Source organism: Acomys minous, assembly GCF_964271855.1.
Source record: "Acomys minous genome assembly, chromosome: 3".
NCBI classification, from domain to species: Eukaryota; Metazoa; Chordata; class Mammalia; order Rodentia; family Muridae; genus Acomys; species Acomys minous.
In genome coordinates, this window is record NC_140485.1 from 61901594 (window position 1) to 61922029 (window position 20436).

The 20436-nt window shown below is 50.9% G+C and overlaps 1 protein-coding gene across 1 annotated transcript; it reads right to left on the bottom strand.

Moving 5' to 3' along the window:
- Nucleotides 1-4988: 4988 nt before the first annotated feature.
- PCK1 (phosphoenolpyruvate carboxykinase 1) lies at nt 4989-10895 on the bottom strand. Its single transcript, XM_084775322.1, has 10 exons — nt 10758-10895; nt 10300-10564; nt 9734-9915; nt 8925-9128; nt 8497-8684; nt 7785-7947; nt 6996-7220; nt 6778-6909; nt 6119-6214; nt 4989-5992 (listed from the first exon to the last, which is right to left on the bottom strand). Exons 2-10 carry the CDS (start codon nt 10521-10523, stop codon nt 5538-5540), a joined length of 1869 nt encoding a protein of 622 aa, XP_084631448.1. The 5' UTR covers nt 10524-10564; nt 10758-10895; the 3' UTR covers nt 4989-5537.
- Between the last annotated feature and the right edge of the window lie 9541 nt (nt 10896-20436).

Consider the following 20436-nt stretch of genomic DNA (forward strand, 5'->3'; position numbering starts at 1 on the left):
TCCTCTCCTCACCTCTCCCCCTCTTCTTTCCTCTCTTTTTCCTTTCTTCCCTCCCTCCCTCCCTCCTTCTCTCCCTTTCCTCCTCCTCTTCCTTCTTCTCCTTCTTTTTTGGGTTTTCAAGACAAGGTTTCTCTGTGTAGCTCTGGCTGTCTTGGAACTAGCTCTATAAAGCACTGGCCTCCAACGCACAGAAAGAAATCCACCTGCCTCTGCCACCCAAGTGCTGAAACTAAAGACATATGCTGCCACACCCAACTGGCATTGTTTCTTATCCAGTCATTAATGAGATGAATTCCTTGTGGCTGTCCCATCTTCTTTGAAGCTTCCCCATTTCTTCTAGAAAGAATTTCTGTGAGGCGTGGATACTTCTTAGTAGGTGACAAATACCAGCCTCTAGCTTTCTCTCTAGAATGCACCTGGCTTCTACATGAGTTAAGTGGATCTTTGTTTATGTTGTATTTTCTTTTTTTTAAACAAACTTTATGAAGCTATAATTTAGACACCATAAAAGCCACCCATTAAAATGCACGATTTAATGGGTTTTAATATATTCACAGGCTGCATAAACTTCCCCAACAATCTGCCTTGGAACATTTCCCAAAGGAACTTTATGCTCTCTGAGCAAACGCCGCGCACACACACACACACCCCTGCCCAGCCTCTTGCTCTCTGGACTCCTGGTCACCACCAACTGGCTTCTGTCTCTCAGACCAGCCTGCTCTGGTCCCCACACAGATGGAGTCGCCCAGTGTTTGTGGTTTTGCTGACTGGCTTTTCCACTTATGATAAAAACAAAAAACAAACAAACGAACGAAAACCCATGGTTGTGGCAAGGTGGTGGTGCATGTCTTTAATTGCAGCCTTGTGAGTTCGAAGCCAGCCTGGCCTACAAAGGGAGTCCAGAACAGCCAAGGCTACACAGAGAAACCCTGTCTCTAAAAACAAAACAAAACAAACAAACAAACAAAAGGAATGTAGCTGTTGGACTGGGAGGGCAGCTCAGTTAAAAGTGCTTGCCTAGCATGCACAAAGGCCTGCTTGAACTCTCAGTGCCATATACACTGGTGTGCTGGTGCAAGCCTGTAATCCCAGCACTGAGGCACAGAGGCAGGAGCATGAGGAGTTCACGATCAACCTCTGCTCCACAGAAAGTTTAAAGGCTAGACTGGGCTACATGGGCCATGACTAAGGAAAAAAGGAAGAGGAGGAAGAGGAGGAGGAGAGAAAAGAAAGGAAAAAAAATGTTGATTTAGCAAGGAATGCTGGTTTTGAGGCCAAGTTGTAATTCGGCCTTCTTCCTCCTTCCATCTTTTTGCTGTTTTGTTGTTGTTTGGTTGGTTGGTTTTTTATCATTAGGAATTGAGCACAAGATCTGGTATGTGTTGGGCGAGACTTCTATTAGACCTTGTTTTTAGCTTTGATTTTGAGACAAGGTCTCACTAAGTTGCCTGGGCTCACCTTGAACTCACTGGGAGGCCTTGAACTTGTGCTTTGTCTTGCCTCGGCCTCCCAAGCAGAAAGGTGACAGCCCTGTGACAGCATCCCAGGGTCTACTGGTTCTCTTCCACTTAAGAGAACTGACCTTCTGCTCAAGTGGCCATTGTCCCTGAATGGTGGAACATGCTGGAGATATTTGAGAATTGGCACTAGGACCTGCCTGAGGGTCTTCGGACCCCTTGCCAGAGCCACTCTGAGTTGGAGTCTGTTCTGCTCTCCATCTTCCCATAGCCACTGTCTCCCCTCACTCCTTCCTTCGCCCTCCCCCATTGCCTCCCAGGCTTGCACTGTGGCAAGAAGGACCTGAGCAAAGTGCAGAACAAGTGGCCAGTCCCCACTGTCAACAAGCTCCGAGGGACAGCTGCAGGCTGCCTGCCTCTCCCCATCCCTTCATCTGGAAGTAGAGCCTACAAGTTTAATTATGCAATTAAAGTCATTTTCCTGAGCTGAACAAATATTTACAGCGTATTTTGCTGTAAATTGCTTCGCCTGGAGAGCAGGTCTGCCACTCAGGCTGGCAAACACTGGCTCATTTGCATATCCCATTACCAAGGGGCTCACAGCCTAGCCCGCCACAGGACCTGGGCTGCGTGGGCAGGCCTCTCGGGGAGAAGTGTCAGGCATGTAAATGTGTTCTTGGCTCCACTCCGAGGCGGCTGTGGACTCAATGACGTCCGCAGCTCCCGCTGTGGTGGCCCCCAAGTCCCCACTCTACGCATTTCAGAGACCTCTAAGCTTTTGTCCCCATGCTGAGAGGGCCCAGATGGCTGAGAGAACATGATTCAGGAACACGGTTCTGTAATAATCAACCCGTCATTGATCGTGCCCAGCTGCCCCCCTGTCATGGCTACAGGTCTGCTGAAGTGGGCTTAGCCTGAGTTCTGAGCCTCTCCTGGGAGCCCCCCCCTCCGCCCCCGCTCTGCTGAGCTTCCTGTAGAAGCCAGCTAGCAAAACTTCAGGCCAAACTTCTCAGAGAAGGCCACTGGTTCCAACTTACCCCAACCAACAGGTGCCCCACGTCAAGTAGGCATCTGTCCCTGCAGAAGGGGCTTGATGCCTGTCGGAGGGTTTTACCACTTGGGGTGGAGACTCCTGTCATGACATATATAGATACTGGCTTGCAGTAGGGTTCTGGGGGCTTTTGTGGAATAGCAGTTTGTGGGGTCGGGGTGACAGGAGCCATGTACAACTCAGCTCTTAGTAGAACTAGTAGCCCAGAGACAGGAGGCCAGTGCTGAGGCCTCTCAGCTGTGAGGGAGGTCCGGGGAAAGACACTGCCCAGGCAGATGACCTCTTCTTTTGTTCTAACACAACCCAGTGGTCTATTCTGGAAGAACTATAGCTTCTTTTGTTAATTCCTTTTGACTGGGCTTTTCTAGATGGTTCTTAGGCCTCAGCCATGACAGGTGGCAACTTGGCCTTCAGGACCTGGATACTCTTGTTAGGATAGATGTGAATTTTTTTTTCCTTAGGAAGCACTTTTTACCTTTTTTCCCCCTCCCCTTCTTTCTCTCCCTCCTTCCCTCCCTCCCTCCTTCCCTCTCTCCTTCCTGCATGCTAGAGCTACATAATGAGCTATAAACAAACCTAACATGAGGCACACTTTGGAAAGGCAGAATTGCTGGACTCAGGCTCCAACACTTTTGTTCAGGCCTCTTATAAAACACAAATGTGACCGTGGGAGTTGGGACCTGGGGAGGAATGCTGCTCAAGGTCCTGACTGGCTTCCTTCTCCCATCCCTCACCTTGCCATCTATGAGGAGGGAGGTTGGGGATGGAGGCCACACAGAAGACCAAGTGCCACCCCCAGGCCACAGCTGTTCATCAGAGTCAATGAAGAAGGGGATGAGTAAGTCCCAACGAGATGTGGCTCCCACCCAGCCACAGTGAGGATCTAGAGTAAAAACAGAAATTGCTGTCCCTGTAGGGCCCTTTTCTGTGTCATGCTCCTTCTTGAACCAGCTCATCTGATCTCTTCAGTCATCTTCAAGAAAATGCTGGAGCAATGGCTCAGAGGTTAAGAGCACTGTCTGTTCTTCCAGAGGTCCCGAGTTCAATTCCCAGCAACCACATGGTGGCTCAAAACCATCTATAATGAGATCCGGTGACCTCTTCTGGTGTGTATATGTAATAAATAAAAATCTTTTTTAAAGAAGAAAGAAAATGCAAATCTACCCATTTTACAGCCTAGGAAGTTGAGGCTCAGCTTTGCCTGTGATCGATCACCTAAGGGCACACCTAAGGAGAAAAGAGGTAGAATCTTGACTTGTAGACTTGCACCTGTACTCTCTCACAGACTCCAAGGCCTGCGCTTATCTGGGCTGACCCATTATAGGCTCATATCTTACAGTGCTAATACTTCCAGGGTGGGGGAGCATGGGGGACACATAGATGGGGTACAAGAGTACCCTGCTATCACAGGTTTGATGCTGACAGCTAGGAAAGAGGGAGAGGAGGGAGGAGCTGGAGGTCAGCTCTTCCCCACAGGTGAGCCCACCTGGAGCCATTAATGCAATGGCTGCATAGAACAAGCCCCCTTTGCTCCTGGGCCAGTGTTCCTGGCAGAAAGACAGACCAGGGGAGCCAGCCAGGCTCCTGCTGTTTAGTTCCTCTGCGAGGCCCATGTGAAGATCAAGGCTTCGGTTCAAATATCCGATCCCGCTTCACTTAAGGGAAGGGGAAGGTTACTTAGTGGGCCCTGCTGGATGCTTCTGGTGCCCTGCTGGGTCTGTGGAGGTGAGTCCTGAAGGGAGTGGCCGGAGGTTTCTAATGAGTGTGGGAATGAGCCAGCAGCTGGGTGTGGTGGAAGGGATAAAGTGATCTGAACCAGCTCCCTGAAAGGAAAACACACTGGGAGGGGAAAAAAAGTACTTATCTTGCAGGGCAAGCATGCCACATAATACACTATATAAAATTTATGGTTTGTTTGGACTCTTCTAGAACAACCAATAAGTGAAGGAAGCAGAGAAGACCCAGGAAGGGCTAGCAGCTGACCTTGGGCCAACCCCTGCAATACCCCTTGCCAGGCAACCACTATGTTGAGTACACACAAGGAGTGCAATTAATGCTCTTTCTTCTGGTTTTCCTCCCACTCTCTAGGCCCATGAGAAAAGTGTTAGCCGTGAAAGGGCTTAAAGGCAAAGGGTTGTGCCTGTGCACAGTCCACTTACGGAGAAGGCTGAGCCTTCTCAAACCCTCTGGATCCAGCTGTGCATATGCACAGGTCTGTCTGTAAAGCTGCCAAAGAGCGCCAACTAGTGGCACCAATGACTTAGCACACAGGAAAACTGGCAAGCTGCCTTCTCCCCTCCCAGCTCCTGCTGCCATTCCTCCTTAGGGTCCCTCACCCACCCCCAGCCCCTGACAAGTTCCCTCCACTCAAGGGTGGAATCCCCCAGGCCTCAGAAGAGCAGGATTAAAGCCTAAGGTGTTTAATCAGAGTCCTCTCCCTTTGCTAGTCCAAGTAAAAAGAAAAACCAAAGCCGATGAAATGTGCATTTTCTATAAAAGTTTATTTTATTTTATTTTCCAAGAAGTGGTCAGCACACCTACTTTAATTATGTAAAGAAAGGTAAGTAATGGTGGTGTATAAAAATAATTTAAACATACATACTAGCGACAAAGCAACACGTCTTTTACAGCTGCAGATAAACTTGCCATAGATTTTCCAAAGGTATTAAATATACTGTAGACAATGGGACAGGCATGGACAAACACACACACACACAAACACACACACGTATATACAGCTCAAGTATATTTTCTGTGCATTTTAGCTAACTGCTACAGCTAAAGTGAAAAACTGAATTCCTGAGTGACCTTGAAATGGAACCAAAACCTGCATCTTGGTCAGATGCAAACTTCGCAGAGCGTGCTGTGATTTCCCCTCCCGTCCCCGTTCTCTGTGGTACGTGACTGACTAATAAGAGGTGCCCTTCGGAGCTATCCAGCATTGTAGTTTCTACCTCAGGCTGGCTTTCTCCCAGCTCCCAGAACATGCCCTGGGTGGGACGGGGTTGGCCCCCGCCCCCCAATCAGGATTACATCTGGCTGATTCTTTGTTTCAGGGCTTGGAGTTCTCTCTCAATTTCATAGGGGAGGTCGGCATTGACTTGCTCTTCCAGATACTGGTCGATTTCCCCCACCTCCTTCTCCCAGAACTCCTTGGAGATTCCGAACAACTCCTCCATGTTGACGTCTTTCAGGCCTTTCAGGTTCAGGGCGTCCTCCTTGGGGATGTAGCCGATGGGTGTGAGCTTGGCCACGTCTTCCCCTTCAATCCTCCTGAACATCCACTCCAGCACCCGGGAGTTCTCGCCGAAGCCCGGCCAGAGGAACTTGCCGTCTTTGTCCTTCCGGAACCAGTTGACGTGGAAGATCTTGGGCAGCTTGGCTGCCGGACGGTGGGCCATGCTCAGCCAGTGGGCCAGGTACTTGCCGAAGTTGTAGCCAAAGAAGGGCCGCATAGCAAAGGGGTCGTGCATGATGACCTTGCCTGTCACACAGAGACCACCATTTACCTCTGACCCCATCGTGCTAGCTTCTCTTTCCCTCCATGACCGACACCACGAAGGGCTTGGATTGCCTTTCCCGGGGCTTGGGGGCCCAGACTTTGACTCACCCTTGTGTTCTGCAGCAGCTGTGGCCTCTGATCTCATGGCTGCTCCTACGAACACCCCATGTTGCCAGTTGAGAGCTTCATAGACAAGGGGGACACCTTAAGCAGAGAGACAAGGTCATTAAAAACTTAGACTTCTTAGGACTAATGGTGCTGTGCTATTGCTCAGTATCATCTTCTTTCTCTCTCTCTCTCTCTCTCTCTCTCTCTCTCTCTCTCTCTCTTTTTTTTTTTTAAATAAAGAACTTTCACTCTGTAGCCCAGAGAGGCTTACTCTGTAGCCAGGCTAGCCCTGAACTTGCAGCAATCCTCCTGCCTCATCCACCCAAGTGCTAGGATTATAGGCTTGAGCCACCTTGCCTGACAAGCCTGAAGTTTCTGTTGAGTTAATCTTGCAAACTGCAGGGACAATAAACAGGAAAACATGAAGGCCAATGGCACCAGAGAGGTCACTCTGGGAGGCAGAACACCGGCCTAGGCTGTCTCAGACCACAGACCCAGAAAGGCCATTGGCAATCAGGAGGCCGGCCCTACATGTAAGCTGGCCCAATCAGTCTGGATATAGGAGGAAGAAAGTCTTCGGAACCAGCATGGATAAAGACTTCCTGGATGTCTTTGTATCTCCACACCCCATGCTCCCAGGCCAGCTAGAGGATGCTCACCTGCAGGCCTACGGCCGCCAAAAATTATGCCCTCAATGGGCACACCTTCCGGGGACTCCCAGGCGGGGTCGATGATGGGGCACTGGCTGGCAGGGGTGCAGAATCTGGAGTTGGGATGGGCACATGGTTCCCCTACAAGAGACAGATACCCTTTAGCATGTGGCCCAGACAGATGATGCCCACACACCGGAGCACGTGACTTCTGAGGGGGGACCCACCATCCTGTGGTCTCCATTCCTTGTTCTTCCAGGAGGTGATGGTGACACCCGAGGCCAGCGGCTCGTCGATGCCTTCCCAGTAAACACCTCCGTCACTAGTCTCGGCCACATTGGTGAAGATGGTGTTTTTCTGGATAGTCTTAATGGCATTCGGATTTGTCTTCACGGAGGTGCCAGGGGCAACTCCAAAGAATCCATTTTCTGGGTTAATAGCCCTTAAGTTGCCTGGATAGATGCAAGTGAGAGAAGGGGGTATGAATGTGAGTCAAGCATAACAGAGTTCTTAACACCTTGCCAGGCTAGCTCACATACTAAAATTTTATATCTTTCTCTTCCCGCTCCCTAAACTGCACAGCAGTCCATTTCGATCCACACACCACGGCCAACTCAGACTTCTGCAGCTTTCCCTTTCTTCACTGTTCTGCAATGCAGCCTACTATTTTAAAAATAGTATTATTTATTCTGTGTGTGTGTGTGTAGGTGGGCTGTGAGTGGTCCAGGGCACACATGTGGAGGTCAGAAGAGAACTTGAAGGAGTCAGTTCTATCTTTCCACCATTTGCGTCCTGGAAATCAAAGCCAGGTCACCAGGTTTGGCGACAACAGTCCTCTCACCATGCAATACCATGCAAACAGCCCCCTCCTGGCCCTCTCTATCCAGATGGTCCTCACAAAACGCCTGCAGGACAACACTGCTGATGCCTTGCTGACTCTGAACTCAAATTCTTAGTGCCCAGTGCTAGCACCTTAGGAGCTGGTGCTGGTCACCAGCCAGACCTTGAAGACTCACCTTGAGCATCAAACTTCATCCAGGCGATGTCATCGCCCACGCACTCAACCTTCCACCCAGGGAGGGTGGGGTTCATCATGGCCAAGTTGGTCTTCCCACAGGCACTGGGAAAGGCGGCTGCCAGGTACTTCTTCTTGCCTTCAGGGTTGGTTATGCCCAGGATCTGCAGGGATATGGGGTCCACCTTATAATCTCTGCTCCTTGACATGAACTGCCACTACTCTGTATCATTCATATGGTAAAAGAGAGACAGGGGGGGATGTATTTCCAATGGAAACATAGGCCTGGCTTTCAGACTAAGGAAGGCCAGGAGAGGGTGGCAGGAAATTAAAAGGAAGATGATAGAGAAGAAAGGAGAGGGCAGGAGAGGAAGAAAGATCACATCGTAATATCACTGACATGAAGACCTGTGTTCTCCCATGTCTGGAAACGCCCCTACAGTCTCCCCAAGGGTAAATCTTCAAGGCCTATCCCTCATACACCAGGTTTACTGATGGCTTACAAAAGAATAAAATCTTCAAGGTCACTGTTGCTCCAGTGCGTGTGAGCAGGTGAACCCCTTTCAACGAGACCAACTCTGGGGTGCTTAGAGACAATTTGATACTCTCCCACTCTGCCCTCAAGGCCTCAGAGGTTGGAGAATCTCGACGTGGCTCACCCTTGCCACCCCAGGCCCTCCAAATTTCTGCCCTAGCACTCCCTGACCACGTACCAGCATGTGCTCTGCCAGCCACCCTTCCTCCTTAGCCAGCCGGCTGGCAATCCTCAGTGCAAAGCATTTCTTCCCAAGCAGTGAGTTCCCTCCGTATCCGCTGCCAAAGGAGATGATCTCTCTGCGGTCCGGGAGGTGGGCGATCAGTGTCAGCTCTGGGTTGCAGGCCCAGTTGTTGACCAAGGGCTCTGGAAACAAGCACCAATTATGAGTGTGTGTGGTGCACATTCCTGCCCTAGGCTCCAGGCTGGCCTTGAACCAGCTATGGAACGAAGAATGGCTTGGAACTGCTGAGCCTCCTTTCCCTGTCCTACCACAGTCAGTTTATTTGGTGTCTGGGATCAAACTCAGGCCCTCACGCTGTACCCGTTGAGCCACATTCCCAGCCCCTACACTTACTTTTGATTTGGGGAAGAATGGGTACTCACTTTTTAAAGGAAGAGGGCACCCCACGGAGTGGAGGCACTTGATAAACTCCCCACTGCCCAGGGCCTCCAGTACAGACATCCCCATCCGGGTCATGATCCGCATGCTGGCCACCACATAGGGCGAGTCCGTCAGCTCAATGCCGATCTTGGCCAGGGGCGAGCCCAGTGGCCCCATGCTGAAGGGGATGACGTACATAGTGCGACCTGCAGAGGCGGATGGGTGGGTCCTGGTAAGAAGCCACGGAGGCTCACAAAGCTTCTTCCTGTCATCTTCCTAGAGGTAGCCACGGGCCACGTCTCCCACACCATGCCCTGTTGGCCACCAGCCACTGTTTTAGGTGGCCACTGGAACCCCAAAATGCTGAAATTAAAGCTTTCATGACCCTTCTGCTTGGCCACACCAAGCTGCTTTACATTCACACAAGTGGGAACCGTGCTGTATTTATTTATTTTCTATTTGACCTATTTGCTTTTAAGGATCGAACCCAGGGCCTTGCACATTCTAGGCAAGCACTCTACCCCTGACCTATACCCGCAGCCCCCTTTTCCAGTTTTTATTTGGAGACAATGTGTAAGTTTCTCAGACTGCTCCTGTTTCTGCTTCTCAGCATCTGGGATGACAGGCCTGAGCCACCAGGACTACCAGAGAACATCTTAGATTTCCCATGTCGCCATCCATCAAACAGAACTGGGCAGCGCATTTTCACACATGGGCCACCCTTAGCATCTCAGGCCCACATTAGGAGCATGAACTACATACACAGCACATCCCCTCACCCCCGTCAGGCCTGGGGCTGGGTCTCACTGACCTTTCATGCACCCTGGGAACCTGACGTTGAACGCTTTCTCAAAGTCCTCTTCAGACATCCAGCGGCCCAGCTGGCTGAGGCCAGTTTTGGGGATGGGCACTGTGTCTCTCTGCTCTTGGGTGATGATGACCGTCTTGCTTTCGATTCTGGCCACATCCCTGGGGTCAGTGAGAGCCAGCCAGCTGAAAAAGCCATGGGGATTCCTTCAGCAAATCACCCTCTTGGATGCACCCCTCTTGCCCCTGTCAGGCTCTTCCTAGTCTTGTGGGACACAGGGACATTGGCCATGATCCTTAAGTATGGAAGCCTAAGCCAACAGGGCCTTTACCGGGTGGACGTTTGCTAGACCATTGCTGGCCCTGGGGAAATGGCACCACCTTCCCAAGTGCTCAGAACTCTAACGACTGGCTATGCTCGCCTCGCAGGGCGTGTGGCCTTCTATTTATTCTAGTAAATCTCTCTGGTGTTTGCTACCTCGAGGTCTTAATTCCCCCCTCTTCTCCACACCCCACGAAGGTGGAAGTGGGGAGCCCACGGGCTGAACAGTATGGACTGAGGGGACTCACCAGTTGTCGTATTTCTTTAGCTTCCGGATGATACCCTCCTCCTGCATGTGGCCCAGCAGCTGCCTGTACTCCTCCTCAGAGCCGTCGCAGATGTGGATATGCTCCGGCTGACACAGCTGGGCATTGCGTTCTACGAAGTCCCTCACTGCCTGGGGCAGGCTGTCGAGGCTCCCCTGGATGACCTTGGCAGAGAAGTCCAGACCGTTATGCAGCTGAGGAGGCATCTTTGCAAGTGTGTGGCAAGAGGCAGGGACTCTGGTGTCACCTGAAACAGAAAAACAGGGGGCTCCTGAATACCAGCACCGGGGGTGGGGGGTGGGGGAGGCTCCTTGCAGTTCCTTCTGTGGACGTTGCATGGCTTGCACGTGACCAGGGAACTATGATTGTCAAGAGAAAAAAGAAAGCAAGTTGTCTCATCACTGGTCTTTTCAGAGAGATGAAGAAATGACTCTACCTACCTTTCGTCCTTTAGGAAGGCCTGGATCAGAGAGCGGGGAGTGCCTTGCCGGATTTTCCCTGTTGACCGAGGGTGTGTTCCCAGAGGGAAGGCCAGGCCAACTGTGCTTGCTAGTCAGCCCTCCTTGCTTTAAATACTACACAGAAGGGAGAGAAGTCCTGCCCCTCAGCTGTACCCGGAGGCTCGCCTCTGACGTAAGGGGCAGGCCTTTGGATCATAGCCACAGTCAGCAAGGTTTGGAACTGACAACACAATAAACCTCAGGGAGATAATGATTGAACTTGGGGTTGTTAATGAGTGTTGGGAGGCCTCAGGCCCCTCTGTCGGCCATAGTGATTCCTTACACAACATTTTGATTGACTAAACTTTGACCCTGCCTGTTGCTGATGCAAACTACAGACTTTTTCCTTGATTGTCAGGTAAAGGTCAAGGGCAGGGCTAGCCGGGACACCTCTTGGACTTCATATGTTGTTGGCAGCACATTTTGTGTGCCAGTGGCTGCTGGTTGTCAAAACACTGCAACTGTGAGGTGTCACCCCCATGGTCAAAAGTCACGAGAAGAAAACTCCAGCTCTGAGACATGCACCTTCTAGACAAATTCTGCAACAGCTGACTTAGCTGGGGGTGTGTCTGGTGAATTCTCTGGCCCCTTCTAGCTGAACACTCCAGAGGTAGGGGTGGCTGCAAGCTTTGTTCTGAGGGGACAATGCCTGGCACACAACAGTCACTAATATATATGCTGACCCCTGCTCAGTAAGTGTTTTATGCCAGCTCATTCCCTACTACTGCCTGAAATGGAACTATGATAATCCTGGGTACAGACTAGGAAACTGAGGCAGAAAGCTCCATTAACAGGTCCCAGTTGGCTAGTGAGAGCCAGAAGAAGGGTATGCATATAGTCAGGCTGGGCTACGGATACCACGACATCTCTTGTAAAGTACTGTTGTCTTTTCTAGAACCTTCAGTGTGTTCTTCAGGAAGTTCTGGGTTAGGCAGTCACCCTTGGAGCTGCCTGGACCTGGATGCTTGTTGCAAGTCTGAGAGTCTGGGGAGAGGAGGAGAGAGGGGCTTGGCAGGTCTTCTGGGTCACACTTGAGCAACAAGACCTTTACCACACTTATAAAGATTCTTCACTGCTAGCCACAGACTTGGAGTTGAGAGAGAAATGAGTGAGAAGTCAACAAAAAGAGGCCAATGGCCAGGCCTGGCTGCCCACAGCTGGCCTCAGAGGAGGTGTCAGGGATTTGGCCCACTTCCCTGTGGGCAGGGGGATGATCCGACAGACAACTCTGTGATTCTGCTTACTAAGATCTGTGTCAGATTTGAGGCACCATGACGGGTACAGGCAGAATGATCTGGGTTTACTCTGCAAGGCCACAAATATCTATTGCCTCCTGCACCCCAACTACCAGAGTTCTGGGGGCTCATCCACTGGACTTTCATTGTCTGCAGTGCAGAAGAAAGCATTTCCTCTTCAGGTCACTGAGACTGCTCACGAGGTGGAGGGCTCACCCTATGTAAACTGTGCTGGGTCTCAACCCGGCCAGAGTTTTTTTGCTCCACGGCTGAAGGGTCCTTTCTCCGCACAAGGCATGGGCTAAACCAGCCATTGCAGTGCACACTTCCTCTGAGAGTCACGGCCAAACCCCATCTTGCTGCTAACCGTGCCATGGGTTTGAGTCCACGGAAGCTTAAATTGAAAACAAAAAGCGAGAGACCTGAACTCAGGTGGCATTTTGAAGCTCCCTACACACACCTCAGGGACCTCTGCTGTGAATCTTCTGAATGGAATACAGCAGTCTAATGATGGTGTAGGGGCGGGGGTCCCCCCCCCCCATGGCCTTCCAATTAGTCAGTCCCACACATGTACTGTGCAGGGGTGCGGTGGCATCCATGCCATGCCTTCCCGAAATCTCGCGAGGCAGGGCCTGCATTACAAACTGACCTGAAGGTACGTGGCCCTCTGGAAGAACTGAGATACAGAGAGCAAGACTCTAGGGACATTCAGCCAAAGATGGCTAAAGTGTCCTTACCTCAAGTTGAGGTCACGCTGGGGTCTTCCCTTGTCACTTGGACAGCCCTCCTGCTCCCTCCCCACCTTCCTACTCCTTCATCTTGAGTAAGCCTCAAAGGAAGTCCTAGGTGTTGGTTGCAAGCTGCCCTGCTGGGGGGGGGGGTTCCCAGGGGTCCTCAGCACCCCCTGTGTGGATGCTCAGTGCCTGTACAGGACCAGCGGGGGCCGGGAACTCCCGCTGGGTGGGAATTTCTCATAGGCTTTCTAGCACAAACGTGGAGACGCCTAGACTCTCAGAGGCCCACCTTTCCTTAAGTCGGGGCAGCTTTCTGTCACGTCTGTAAGCAGTTGTTTCCAGATGTAAAACTGCTTTGGAGAGGAAGAGAGGAAGTGCAGACACCCAGAAGCTGACTCAAAATCGCACTGCTGTATTAGTCAGGGTTCTCTAGCGTAAGAGACATGCACGCGCACGCACGCGCGCGCACACACACACACACACATATGTAATATATGTATACACATATAAAAGGGAAGTATTGGAATGGTTCACAAGCTGCAGTCTAGCTAATCCAATGATGGCTGGCCATGACTGGAAAGTCCAAGAGGCCAGTAGTTGCTCAGTCCCACAAGCCGAGGTGTCTCAGCTGGTCTTCTGTAGATGCTGGAATCCCAAAGAAGGTGGCCCTAATGCCAGTGAAGGATTGGGTGGGTATGCTAGCAAGGCGAGGGCAAGCAGGCAGAGAGCCAAAGCGTCTCTTATCTGTCCTTATACAGGCTCGCAGCAGAAGGCAAACCAAGGGCCCAAATTAAAGGTGTGTGTCTTCCTGCCTCACAATCTGGATTAAAGGTGTGTGTCTCCCAGCACCTGGGAGGCAGAGGCAGGCATATCTCTGTGAGTTAGAGACCAATCTGGTCTACAGAATGAGTCTAGGACAGCCAGCCAGGGCTACACAAAGAAACCTTGTCTCAAAACAAAACAAAACAAAACAAAACAACACAAGAAAACAAAAACAAAAAACAAAACAAAAAGATATATGTCTTCCTACCTCAAAGGTCCAGACTAGAAGTGGACTCACCCACTTCAAACCAAGCAAAAAAAGTCTCCATTTCTGGATTATAGTTCATCCCGGATGTAGTCAAGCTGGCAACCTATACCAATCACAATCACAACTGCCTTTTTCCCTGCTCCTTCCAGAAGCTACGGTCCACTTTGGGTCAGTCACATCAGCTGTAGCCTTTCAGAAAGATAGTGCCACAGCTCTGGCAAGATAAAGATGTGAAGTCCCGTTTGCTAAATCTCTTCTCCTTCCAGTGCCTGGTGGTCCCAACCCTGGAAAGAATGATTTGCCCAATGGTGGGATTCCTGTGGTTTTCTCCTGTCTTTATTATCTTCTCCACTTTAGTGGTCAGGAAATTGAGACTCAAGAAAGGAATCACCAGGGAGGCAGAAGCAGGCCGGAGCTCTGTGAGTTCGAGGCCAGCCTGGTCTAGAAAGCCAGTTGAGGACAGCCAAGGCTGCACAGAGAAACCCTGTCTCAAAAACAAAGAAACAAACAAAAACAAAAAGAAAGAAAAGAAAAGAAAAAGAATCACATGCATTCACTCAAAAATTACCGGCTGGGCAGCTGCTGTTATTCTTGAGCAAAATAGAGGTTCTACAAACTGTGAGCCTAGGGCTTGGATTACCTCTCTGTGCCCCCAGGACTTCATCATTAGGAACACATTTGACACCTACTACATACTCATCCACAGGATGGCTCAAGGAGTTATGGGTATGTCAGGCGCTTGGAAGGATATAGTCTCTGTTCTTGGACTTTATGGCCACCCTGCCTAGTGACCCACCATACTGTATCCCTGACAAGTCCTGACCTTCAGCAGAGAGAGGTGGGTTGGGTACAGGTGTCTTCAGACATCTTCTGGTGTCTGTGAGTATCCTGGTGCCTGAGGAAACATGAAATGTAACTAGCAAATTGTGGGTACCATGGCAGGTGAAGAAGATGAAGAAAAGGGAAAACCACTTCATCCTTTTAGAACCAGGGGTCCTGCACTTTTGTTTTGTTTAATTATTTTATTTTTATTTATTTTGTTATTATGTTTTTGTTTTTTTGTTTGTTTGTTTGTTTTTCGAGACAGGGTTTCTCTGTATAGCCTTGGCTGTCCTGGACTCACTTTGTAGATCAGGCTGGCCTTGGACTCACAGCAATCTTCCTGCCTCTGCTTCCCAAGTGCTAGGATTAAAGGCGTGCACCACCATGCCCAGCACAATTTTGTTTTGTACTTGGTACCAAAAACCACACAACCATCCCAAACATGTGATGTTGACTACTTTAAGAGAACCCTGGAGCTGCGCGATGGTGGTGTGTGCCTTTAATTTCAGCACGCAAGAGGCAGAGGCAGGTGGATATTTGTGAGTCTGAGGCTAACCTGGTCTAGAGTGAGTTCTAGGAAAACCAAGGCTACCCAGAGAAACTCTGTGTTGAAAACTTGAGAGAGACACACACACAGAGAGAGACAGAAGTTCTGCCAGGTATGATATAATCTGGAGCCCAGGAGGCAGAGGCAGGATAATAAGTTTGACTCATACAATGGTCCTGTGCAAAAAGAGGCTACATACACATACATGGCCCAGCCCCATGTGCGTAGCTCACATCCTGTGGGGACATCAATGGCTGTATTTGCATACAGACTAGGATCAATAGTAATGACACAGACAGTGGCTATGGGTCCCGAGGTCACAAGTGCCCTCCCAGATGAGCTTACACTTGTCCTCAGCAGCCACGAGACAGACAGACATAGCTGACCCATACATTAAAGGAGCTGTTTAAACCCAAGTACCCTGAGCTCCCAGGCCAAGATCTGGCCCTCCTGATGCCCCTGAGCTGCTGGACAGGTAGAAGAGGAGTGGTTGCTGGAAGGGTGCAGGGCAAGGCAGGAGCCCTATCAGTTCTCCAGATAGGCTGTCTCCAGGGCTCTCTCAGAAAGTGCAAACAGCATAGCAGTCAAGAAGCAATGTGAAGGCAACGGATGTGGCTCTGTTGGTCTAGTGCTTGCCTAGCTGCACAATGTTCGAGTCCAATCCCCAGTGTCCCATACATTAGCCATGGTGGTGTACACCTGCGACCCCAGCCTTTGGGAAGTGGTCGCAGGAAGATTAGGAAGTCAAGGTCATCCTTGGTTACATAACAAACCCAAGATCAGAAAGAAATACACAAGGGCTGGAGAGAGGGCTCAGAGGTTAAGAGCACTGGCTGTTCTTCCAGAGGTCCTAAGTTCAATTCCCAGCAACCACATGGTGGCTCACAACCATCTATAAGAAGATCTAGTGCCCTCTTCTGGCAGGCAGGCCTACATAAGTAATATTTTTAGGGGGGGAGGGGCACTCTAACTCTGGCCAGGCCTCACCAAGATGCACCAGTTGTGGTAGATGGTGGGTGGCGGCCATGGTGGTCAGCAGCTATGTGCCAAGTAAGTCAGGAAGAGAAACCAAATGGACTTCACGGGATCTCCTTTTGGGGAAATCTGGTGAATGATGGGTGATTGGGGCAGGCCTTGGTGAGCTTTGGTAGCCTGGAGGCTAATAAAAAAAAAACACACATCCACCCCCACAGCTGAGTCTCAGTCTCTGCAAAGAACAGAAGCTGGGTCTGTAGGTTTGAGTTGGTGTCTCCGGGCCTGTGGTATCCCACCACACCTCCTCCAGACTAAAGTAAGAGCCAGAGAGATGGTCCCCTTCATCTGCAGGGCCTGACTCCCCCAGTGTGAGCCAGGAAATGTACTCATCACCATGGTTCAAGCCCTGGCCTCCCTTCTCCCAAAGCTGCGCCTCTCACTGTTAGACCACAACCTCCCCAGGTCACCTTAGCCATGGATGGAGGGATTCCTCCCTACAGAGACAGCTGGGTAAGGAGACCACCAAGGGTCCACTCTGTTCAGGAATCTGAACTCATAGGAACTCCGACTGAACTGGCAGTGCAGAAAGCGGCTGGGCTTTTTCTTTTTCTTTTTCTTTTTCTTTTTCTTTTCTTAGAAGGAAGCAAGAAACAGTGTGGATTCCACACGCTAGAGCCGAAAGCATTTTCAAGTCACCCCGGAATCTCTACTGCATTTTCAAGTCGCCCCGGGGAATCTCTACTGCCAATGGGCTAGTTGAGGGGCACCTGGCCGACCTCTCCGGGAAGTTCCCGACAGCAAGAAAACACTGCAGCTGGGATCGTCATCAGGACGATTCCAGGTCATCCACCTGCAACTGTGTTTGCCTGAGACAAATATTTAGACGTTCTCTCTGCAGCCTGGGGGGGCGGCATTGACAGTTGAATGAGTGGTGAATTGAAAGGACCTTAGCACGTCTCCTAGGGCTCTACTGCCTGTTTTGTAACTGTGAAGAGGGATGGTTAGACAAGAATGTAGCCACACCACGAAACTGTACGACTTTAAACGGTCCCTTCATGCTGTATAAATGTCACCTCTTTTAAAAAATAATTTGTTTTTTTTTAATTTAATTTAATTTAATTTAATTTTATGCGCGTTGGTTCTTTTGCCTACATGGATGTCTGTGTGAGGGTGTTGGATCCTGGAGCTACAGACAGATGTGAGCTGCCATGTGGGTCAGGGCAATTGAACCAAGGTCCTCTGGAAAACGAGTCAGGGCTCTTATCCACGGAACCATGTCTCCAGCCCAGAATTTCATCTCTTAAAAATAAAAAATAAAACATTTTATCCCAGTGGTGGTGGTGCACATCTTTGATCCCAGCACTAGGGAAGCAGAGGCAGACAGATCTCTGTGAGGCCAGTCCAGAACAAGTTCCAGGACAGCCAGGGCTACACAGAGAAACCTTGTCACAAAAAACAAAAAAACAAAAAACAAAAAAAAACCAGGCAACCAAATAACAACAACAAAACCTAAAACAGAGACCTCGCATACAGTCCAGCCCCTTCTTAGAAGATGCTGGGGAAAGTTGTGGGCAGCATGACAAGAGGGAACCAAAGCCTACTTTGGGGTGCAGAAGGCTCTGCAATGTCTGCTTATCTTCAGTACAGCCTTTGGTGCTCCTCCACACAGCCTGGGACACCTTGAGACTGTGGTCTCCAGCTGAGAGATCCTGACATAAAAAGGTCCTGTTGCACCACAGCTTTCCCCAAAAGAGCTGTAACTCCTTTGCCTTTCTTCTTCTTTTATTACATAAGCCCATGCCTGAGCCTGAGCCTGTGCCTGAGCCTGAGCCTGAGCCTGTGCCTGAGCCTGAGCCTGAGCCTGTGCCTGAGCCTGTGCCTGAGCCTGAGCCTGAGCCTGTGCCTGTGCCTGAGCCTGTGCCTGAGCCTGAGCCTGAGCCTGAGTCTGAGCCTGAGCCTGAACCTGTGCCTGTGCCTGAGCCTGTGCCTGTGCCTGAGCCTGAGCCTGTGCCTGAGCCTGTGCCTGTGCCTGTGCCTGAGCCTGAGCCTCTGCCTGAGCCTGTGCCTGAGCCTGAGCCTGTGCCTGAGCCTGAGCCTGTGCCTGAGCCTGAGCCTGTGCCTGTGCCTGAGCCTGTGCCTGTGCCTGTGCCTGAGCCTGTGCCTGAGCCTGTGCATGAGCCTGAGCCTGTGCCTGAGCCTGTGCCTGTGCCTGTGCCTGAGCCTGTGCCTGAGCCTGTGCCTGAGCCTGAGCCTGTGCCTGAGCCTGAGCCTGTGCCTGAGCCTGTGCCTGTGCCTGTGCCTGAGCCTGAGCCTGTGCCTGAGCCTGTGCCTGAGCCTGAGCCTGAGCCTGTGCCTGAGCCTGAGCCTGTGCCTGTGCCTGAGCCTGTGCCTGAGCCTGAGCCTGTGCCTGTGCCTGAGCCTGAGCCTGTGCCTGTGCCTGTGCCTGAGCCTGAGCCTGTGCCTGAGCCTGTGCCTGAGCCTGAGCCTGAGCCTGTGCCTGAGCCTGAGCCTGTGCCTGTGCCTGAGCCTGTGCCTGAGCCTGAGCCTGTGCCTGAGCCTGAGCCTGTGCCTGAGCCTGAGCCTGTGCCTGTGCCTGTGCCTGAGCCTGAGTCTGTGCCTGAGCCTGAGCCTGTGCCTGAGCCTGAGCCTGTGCCTGAGCCTGAGCCTGAGCCTGTGCCTGTGCCTGTGCCTGAGCCTGAGCCTGAGCCTGAGCCTGAGCCTGAGCCTGAGTCTGTGCCTGAGCCTGAGCCTTGCCTGAACTTCTGCCTCTGCCTCTGCCTCTGCTTGTGCAGGCCAGACAACAGCTTGTAGGAGTCTGCTCTGTTTCTCCCTGTGCAGCCTGGAATTGAATTCAGGCAGTCAGAATGGGCCACAAATGCCTTACTCTTCCTAGCCACCAGCTCTACTTGCATATATTCTAGAAAAAAAGAAATGAAAAATGAAAAAAACTAATCCTTGATTAAAACACCTCACCTGGGGCTCAGCAATAAAGTGTGAAGTAGGCTACAAAGTTGGTCCCAGAAGATGTACTGCAGATGTGCTAATATCCAGATGTTAGAGCCTGCTGGGGTTAAGTTCTATGCATTGTGGGCATTGCTGACCCTTGCTTTCTAGAATTCTGTGGGGGCTGAGGGGTCAAGTCCAGGCTTCTTACAAGTCAGAGAAGCAGCAGACACAGACCCATACCTCCAGTTCTTGATGGTTTCTTCCTTAGAGACAGGGACTGCTCTATAGTTCAAGCTGGTCTGGAACCCAGAGTTCTCCTGCCTCCACCTCCTGAATGCAGGGGTTATATTGGCCTTGTTAGCTTCCTTGTGATTTCTTCCTCAGGGTAGATGGCGGCACCCTAGCATGTCATATGATGTTTGAGGGTTCAACATCACATGTCACACCAGCAGATGTACAACCTGGTCCTCCAAGCTCCATGTTACCTCACGTGGGCTCCTTTTACCTCGGGGACAAGAAGGAAAGACCCGAGGTTTTGTTTTGAGATCACCACCCTCCTTGTCTTGAGCCTTTGACTCTGGTCTTTCTGTTTGCTGCTAAAGCAGCCCAGCGAGGTGAGGTCTGTCTGTCCAGTCTGTGGGGAATAGGACCCCAAGACCTGCAGCAATCTTCCCAGTTCCTTAGCTCTCTCAGAAGCCTACTTAACAGTGCCACGCAGTATTGAGAGGGCTGGTAAATTCCAAGGTCATTGTCATTTGTAAAGCCCTGTCTCTTCGTCACAGAATATTGTCCTTTTGGTGCTCAGCTTCTCTCTAGCCTACTTAGGACAGCCAGTCACCATGTTTGCTCTTCTTGTTGGAGGCTCCAGAAAGTCCATCTATGTCTTGACGTCTCCCCCCGACCCCTTATTGAGATGAGATCTCATTTTACAGGCCAGCCTAGCCTCAAACTCACAGCTATCCTCCTGCCTCAGTTTCCCAAGTAGTGGGACTCCAGGTGTGAGCCGTCATACCCAGCTAGGGGAATGTCTTTCATCTGTGTGCACGGACCACTGCAGGACCCTTCCTGCCTGTCAGCAGGCATGCGGTTTCGATAACCACAAGCATGAAGAAGAACAAAACGAAAAGTTCAAGGCTGTGCTAATTAGCTCACCGTCGCCTTGCTCTCTCCTTCTGTTTGCCTGTTCCACACAAAGGGAAGTAGATTTCTAACTAAAATTCCCCAGTTCCCAATTATTCTGAGCCTTGGCTTCCACGTGGTTTCCCCCTGCAGATTCTGCACAAACCTCCTATCGCTTGGAATGCTTCTAGCTGCACCAAGTCAGGATACC

Coding starts and splice junctions, on each gene's coding strand:
- PCK1 (XM_084775322.1), bottom strand. CDS start 10,523: ATGCCTCCTCAGCTGCATAACGGTCTGGACTTCTCTGCCAAGGTCATC. Junction 9,129..9,733: donor GTTCCCAGGGTGCATGAAAG/GTCAGTGAGACC, acceptor CCGCCTCTGCAG/GTCGCACTATGTACGTCATC. Junction 6,910..6,995: donor GGAATGGAGACCACAGGATG/GTGGGTCCCCCC, acceptor TGTCTCTTGTAG/GGGAACCATGTGCCCATCCC.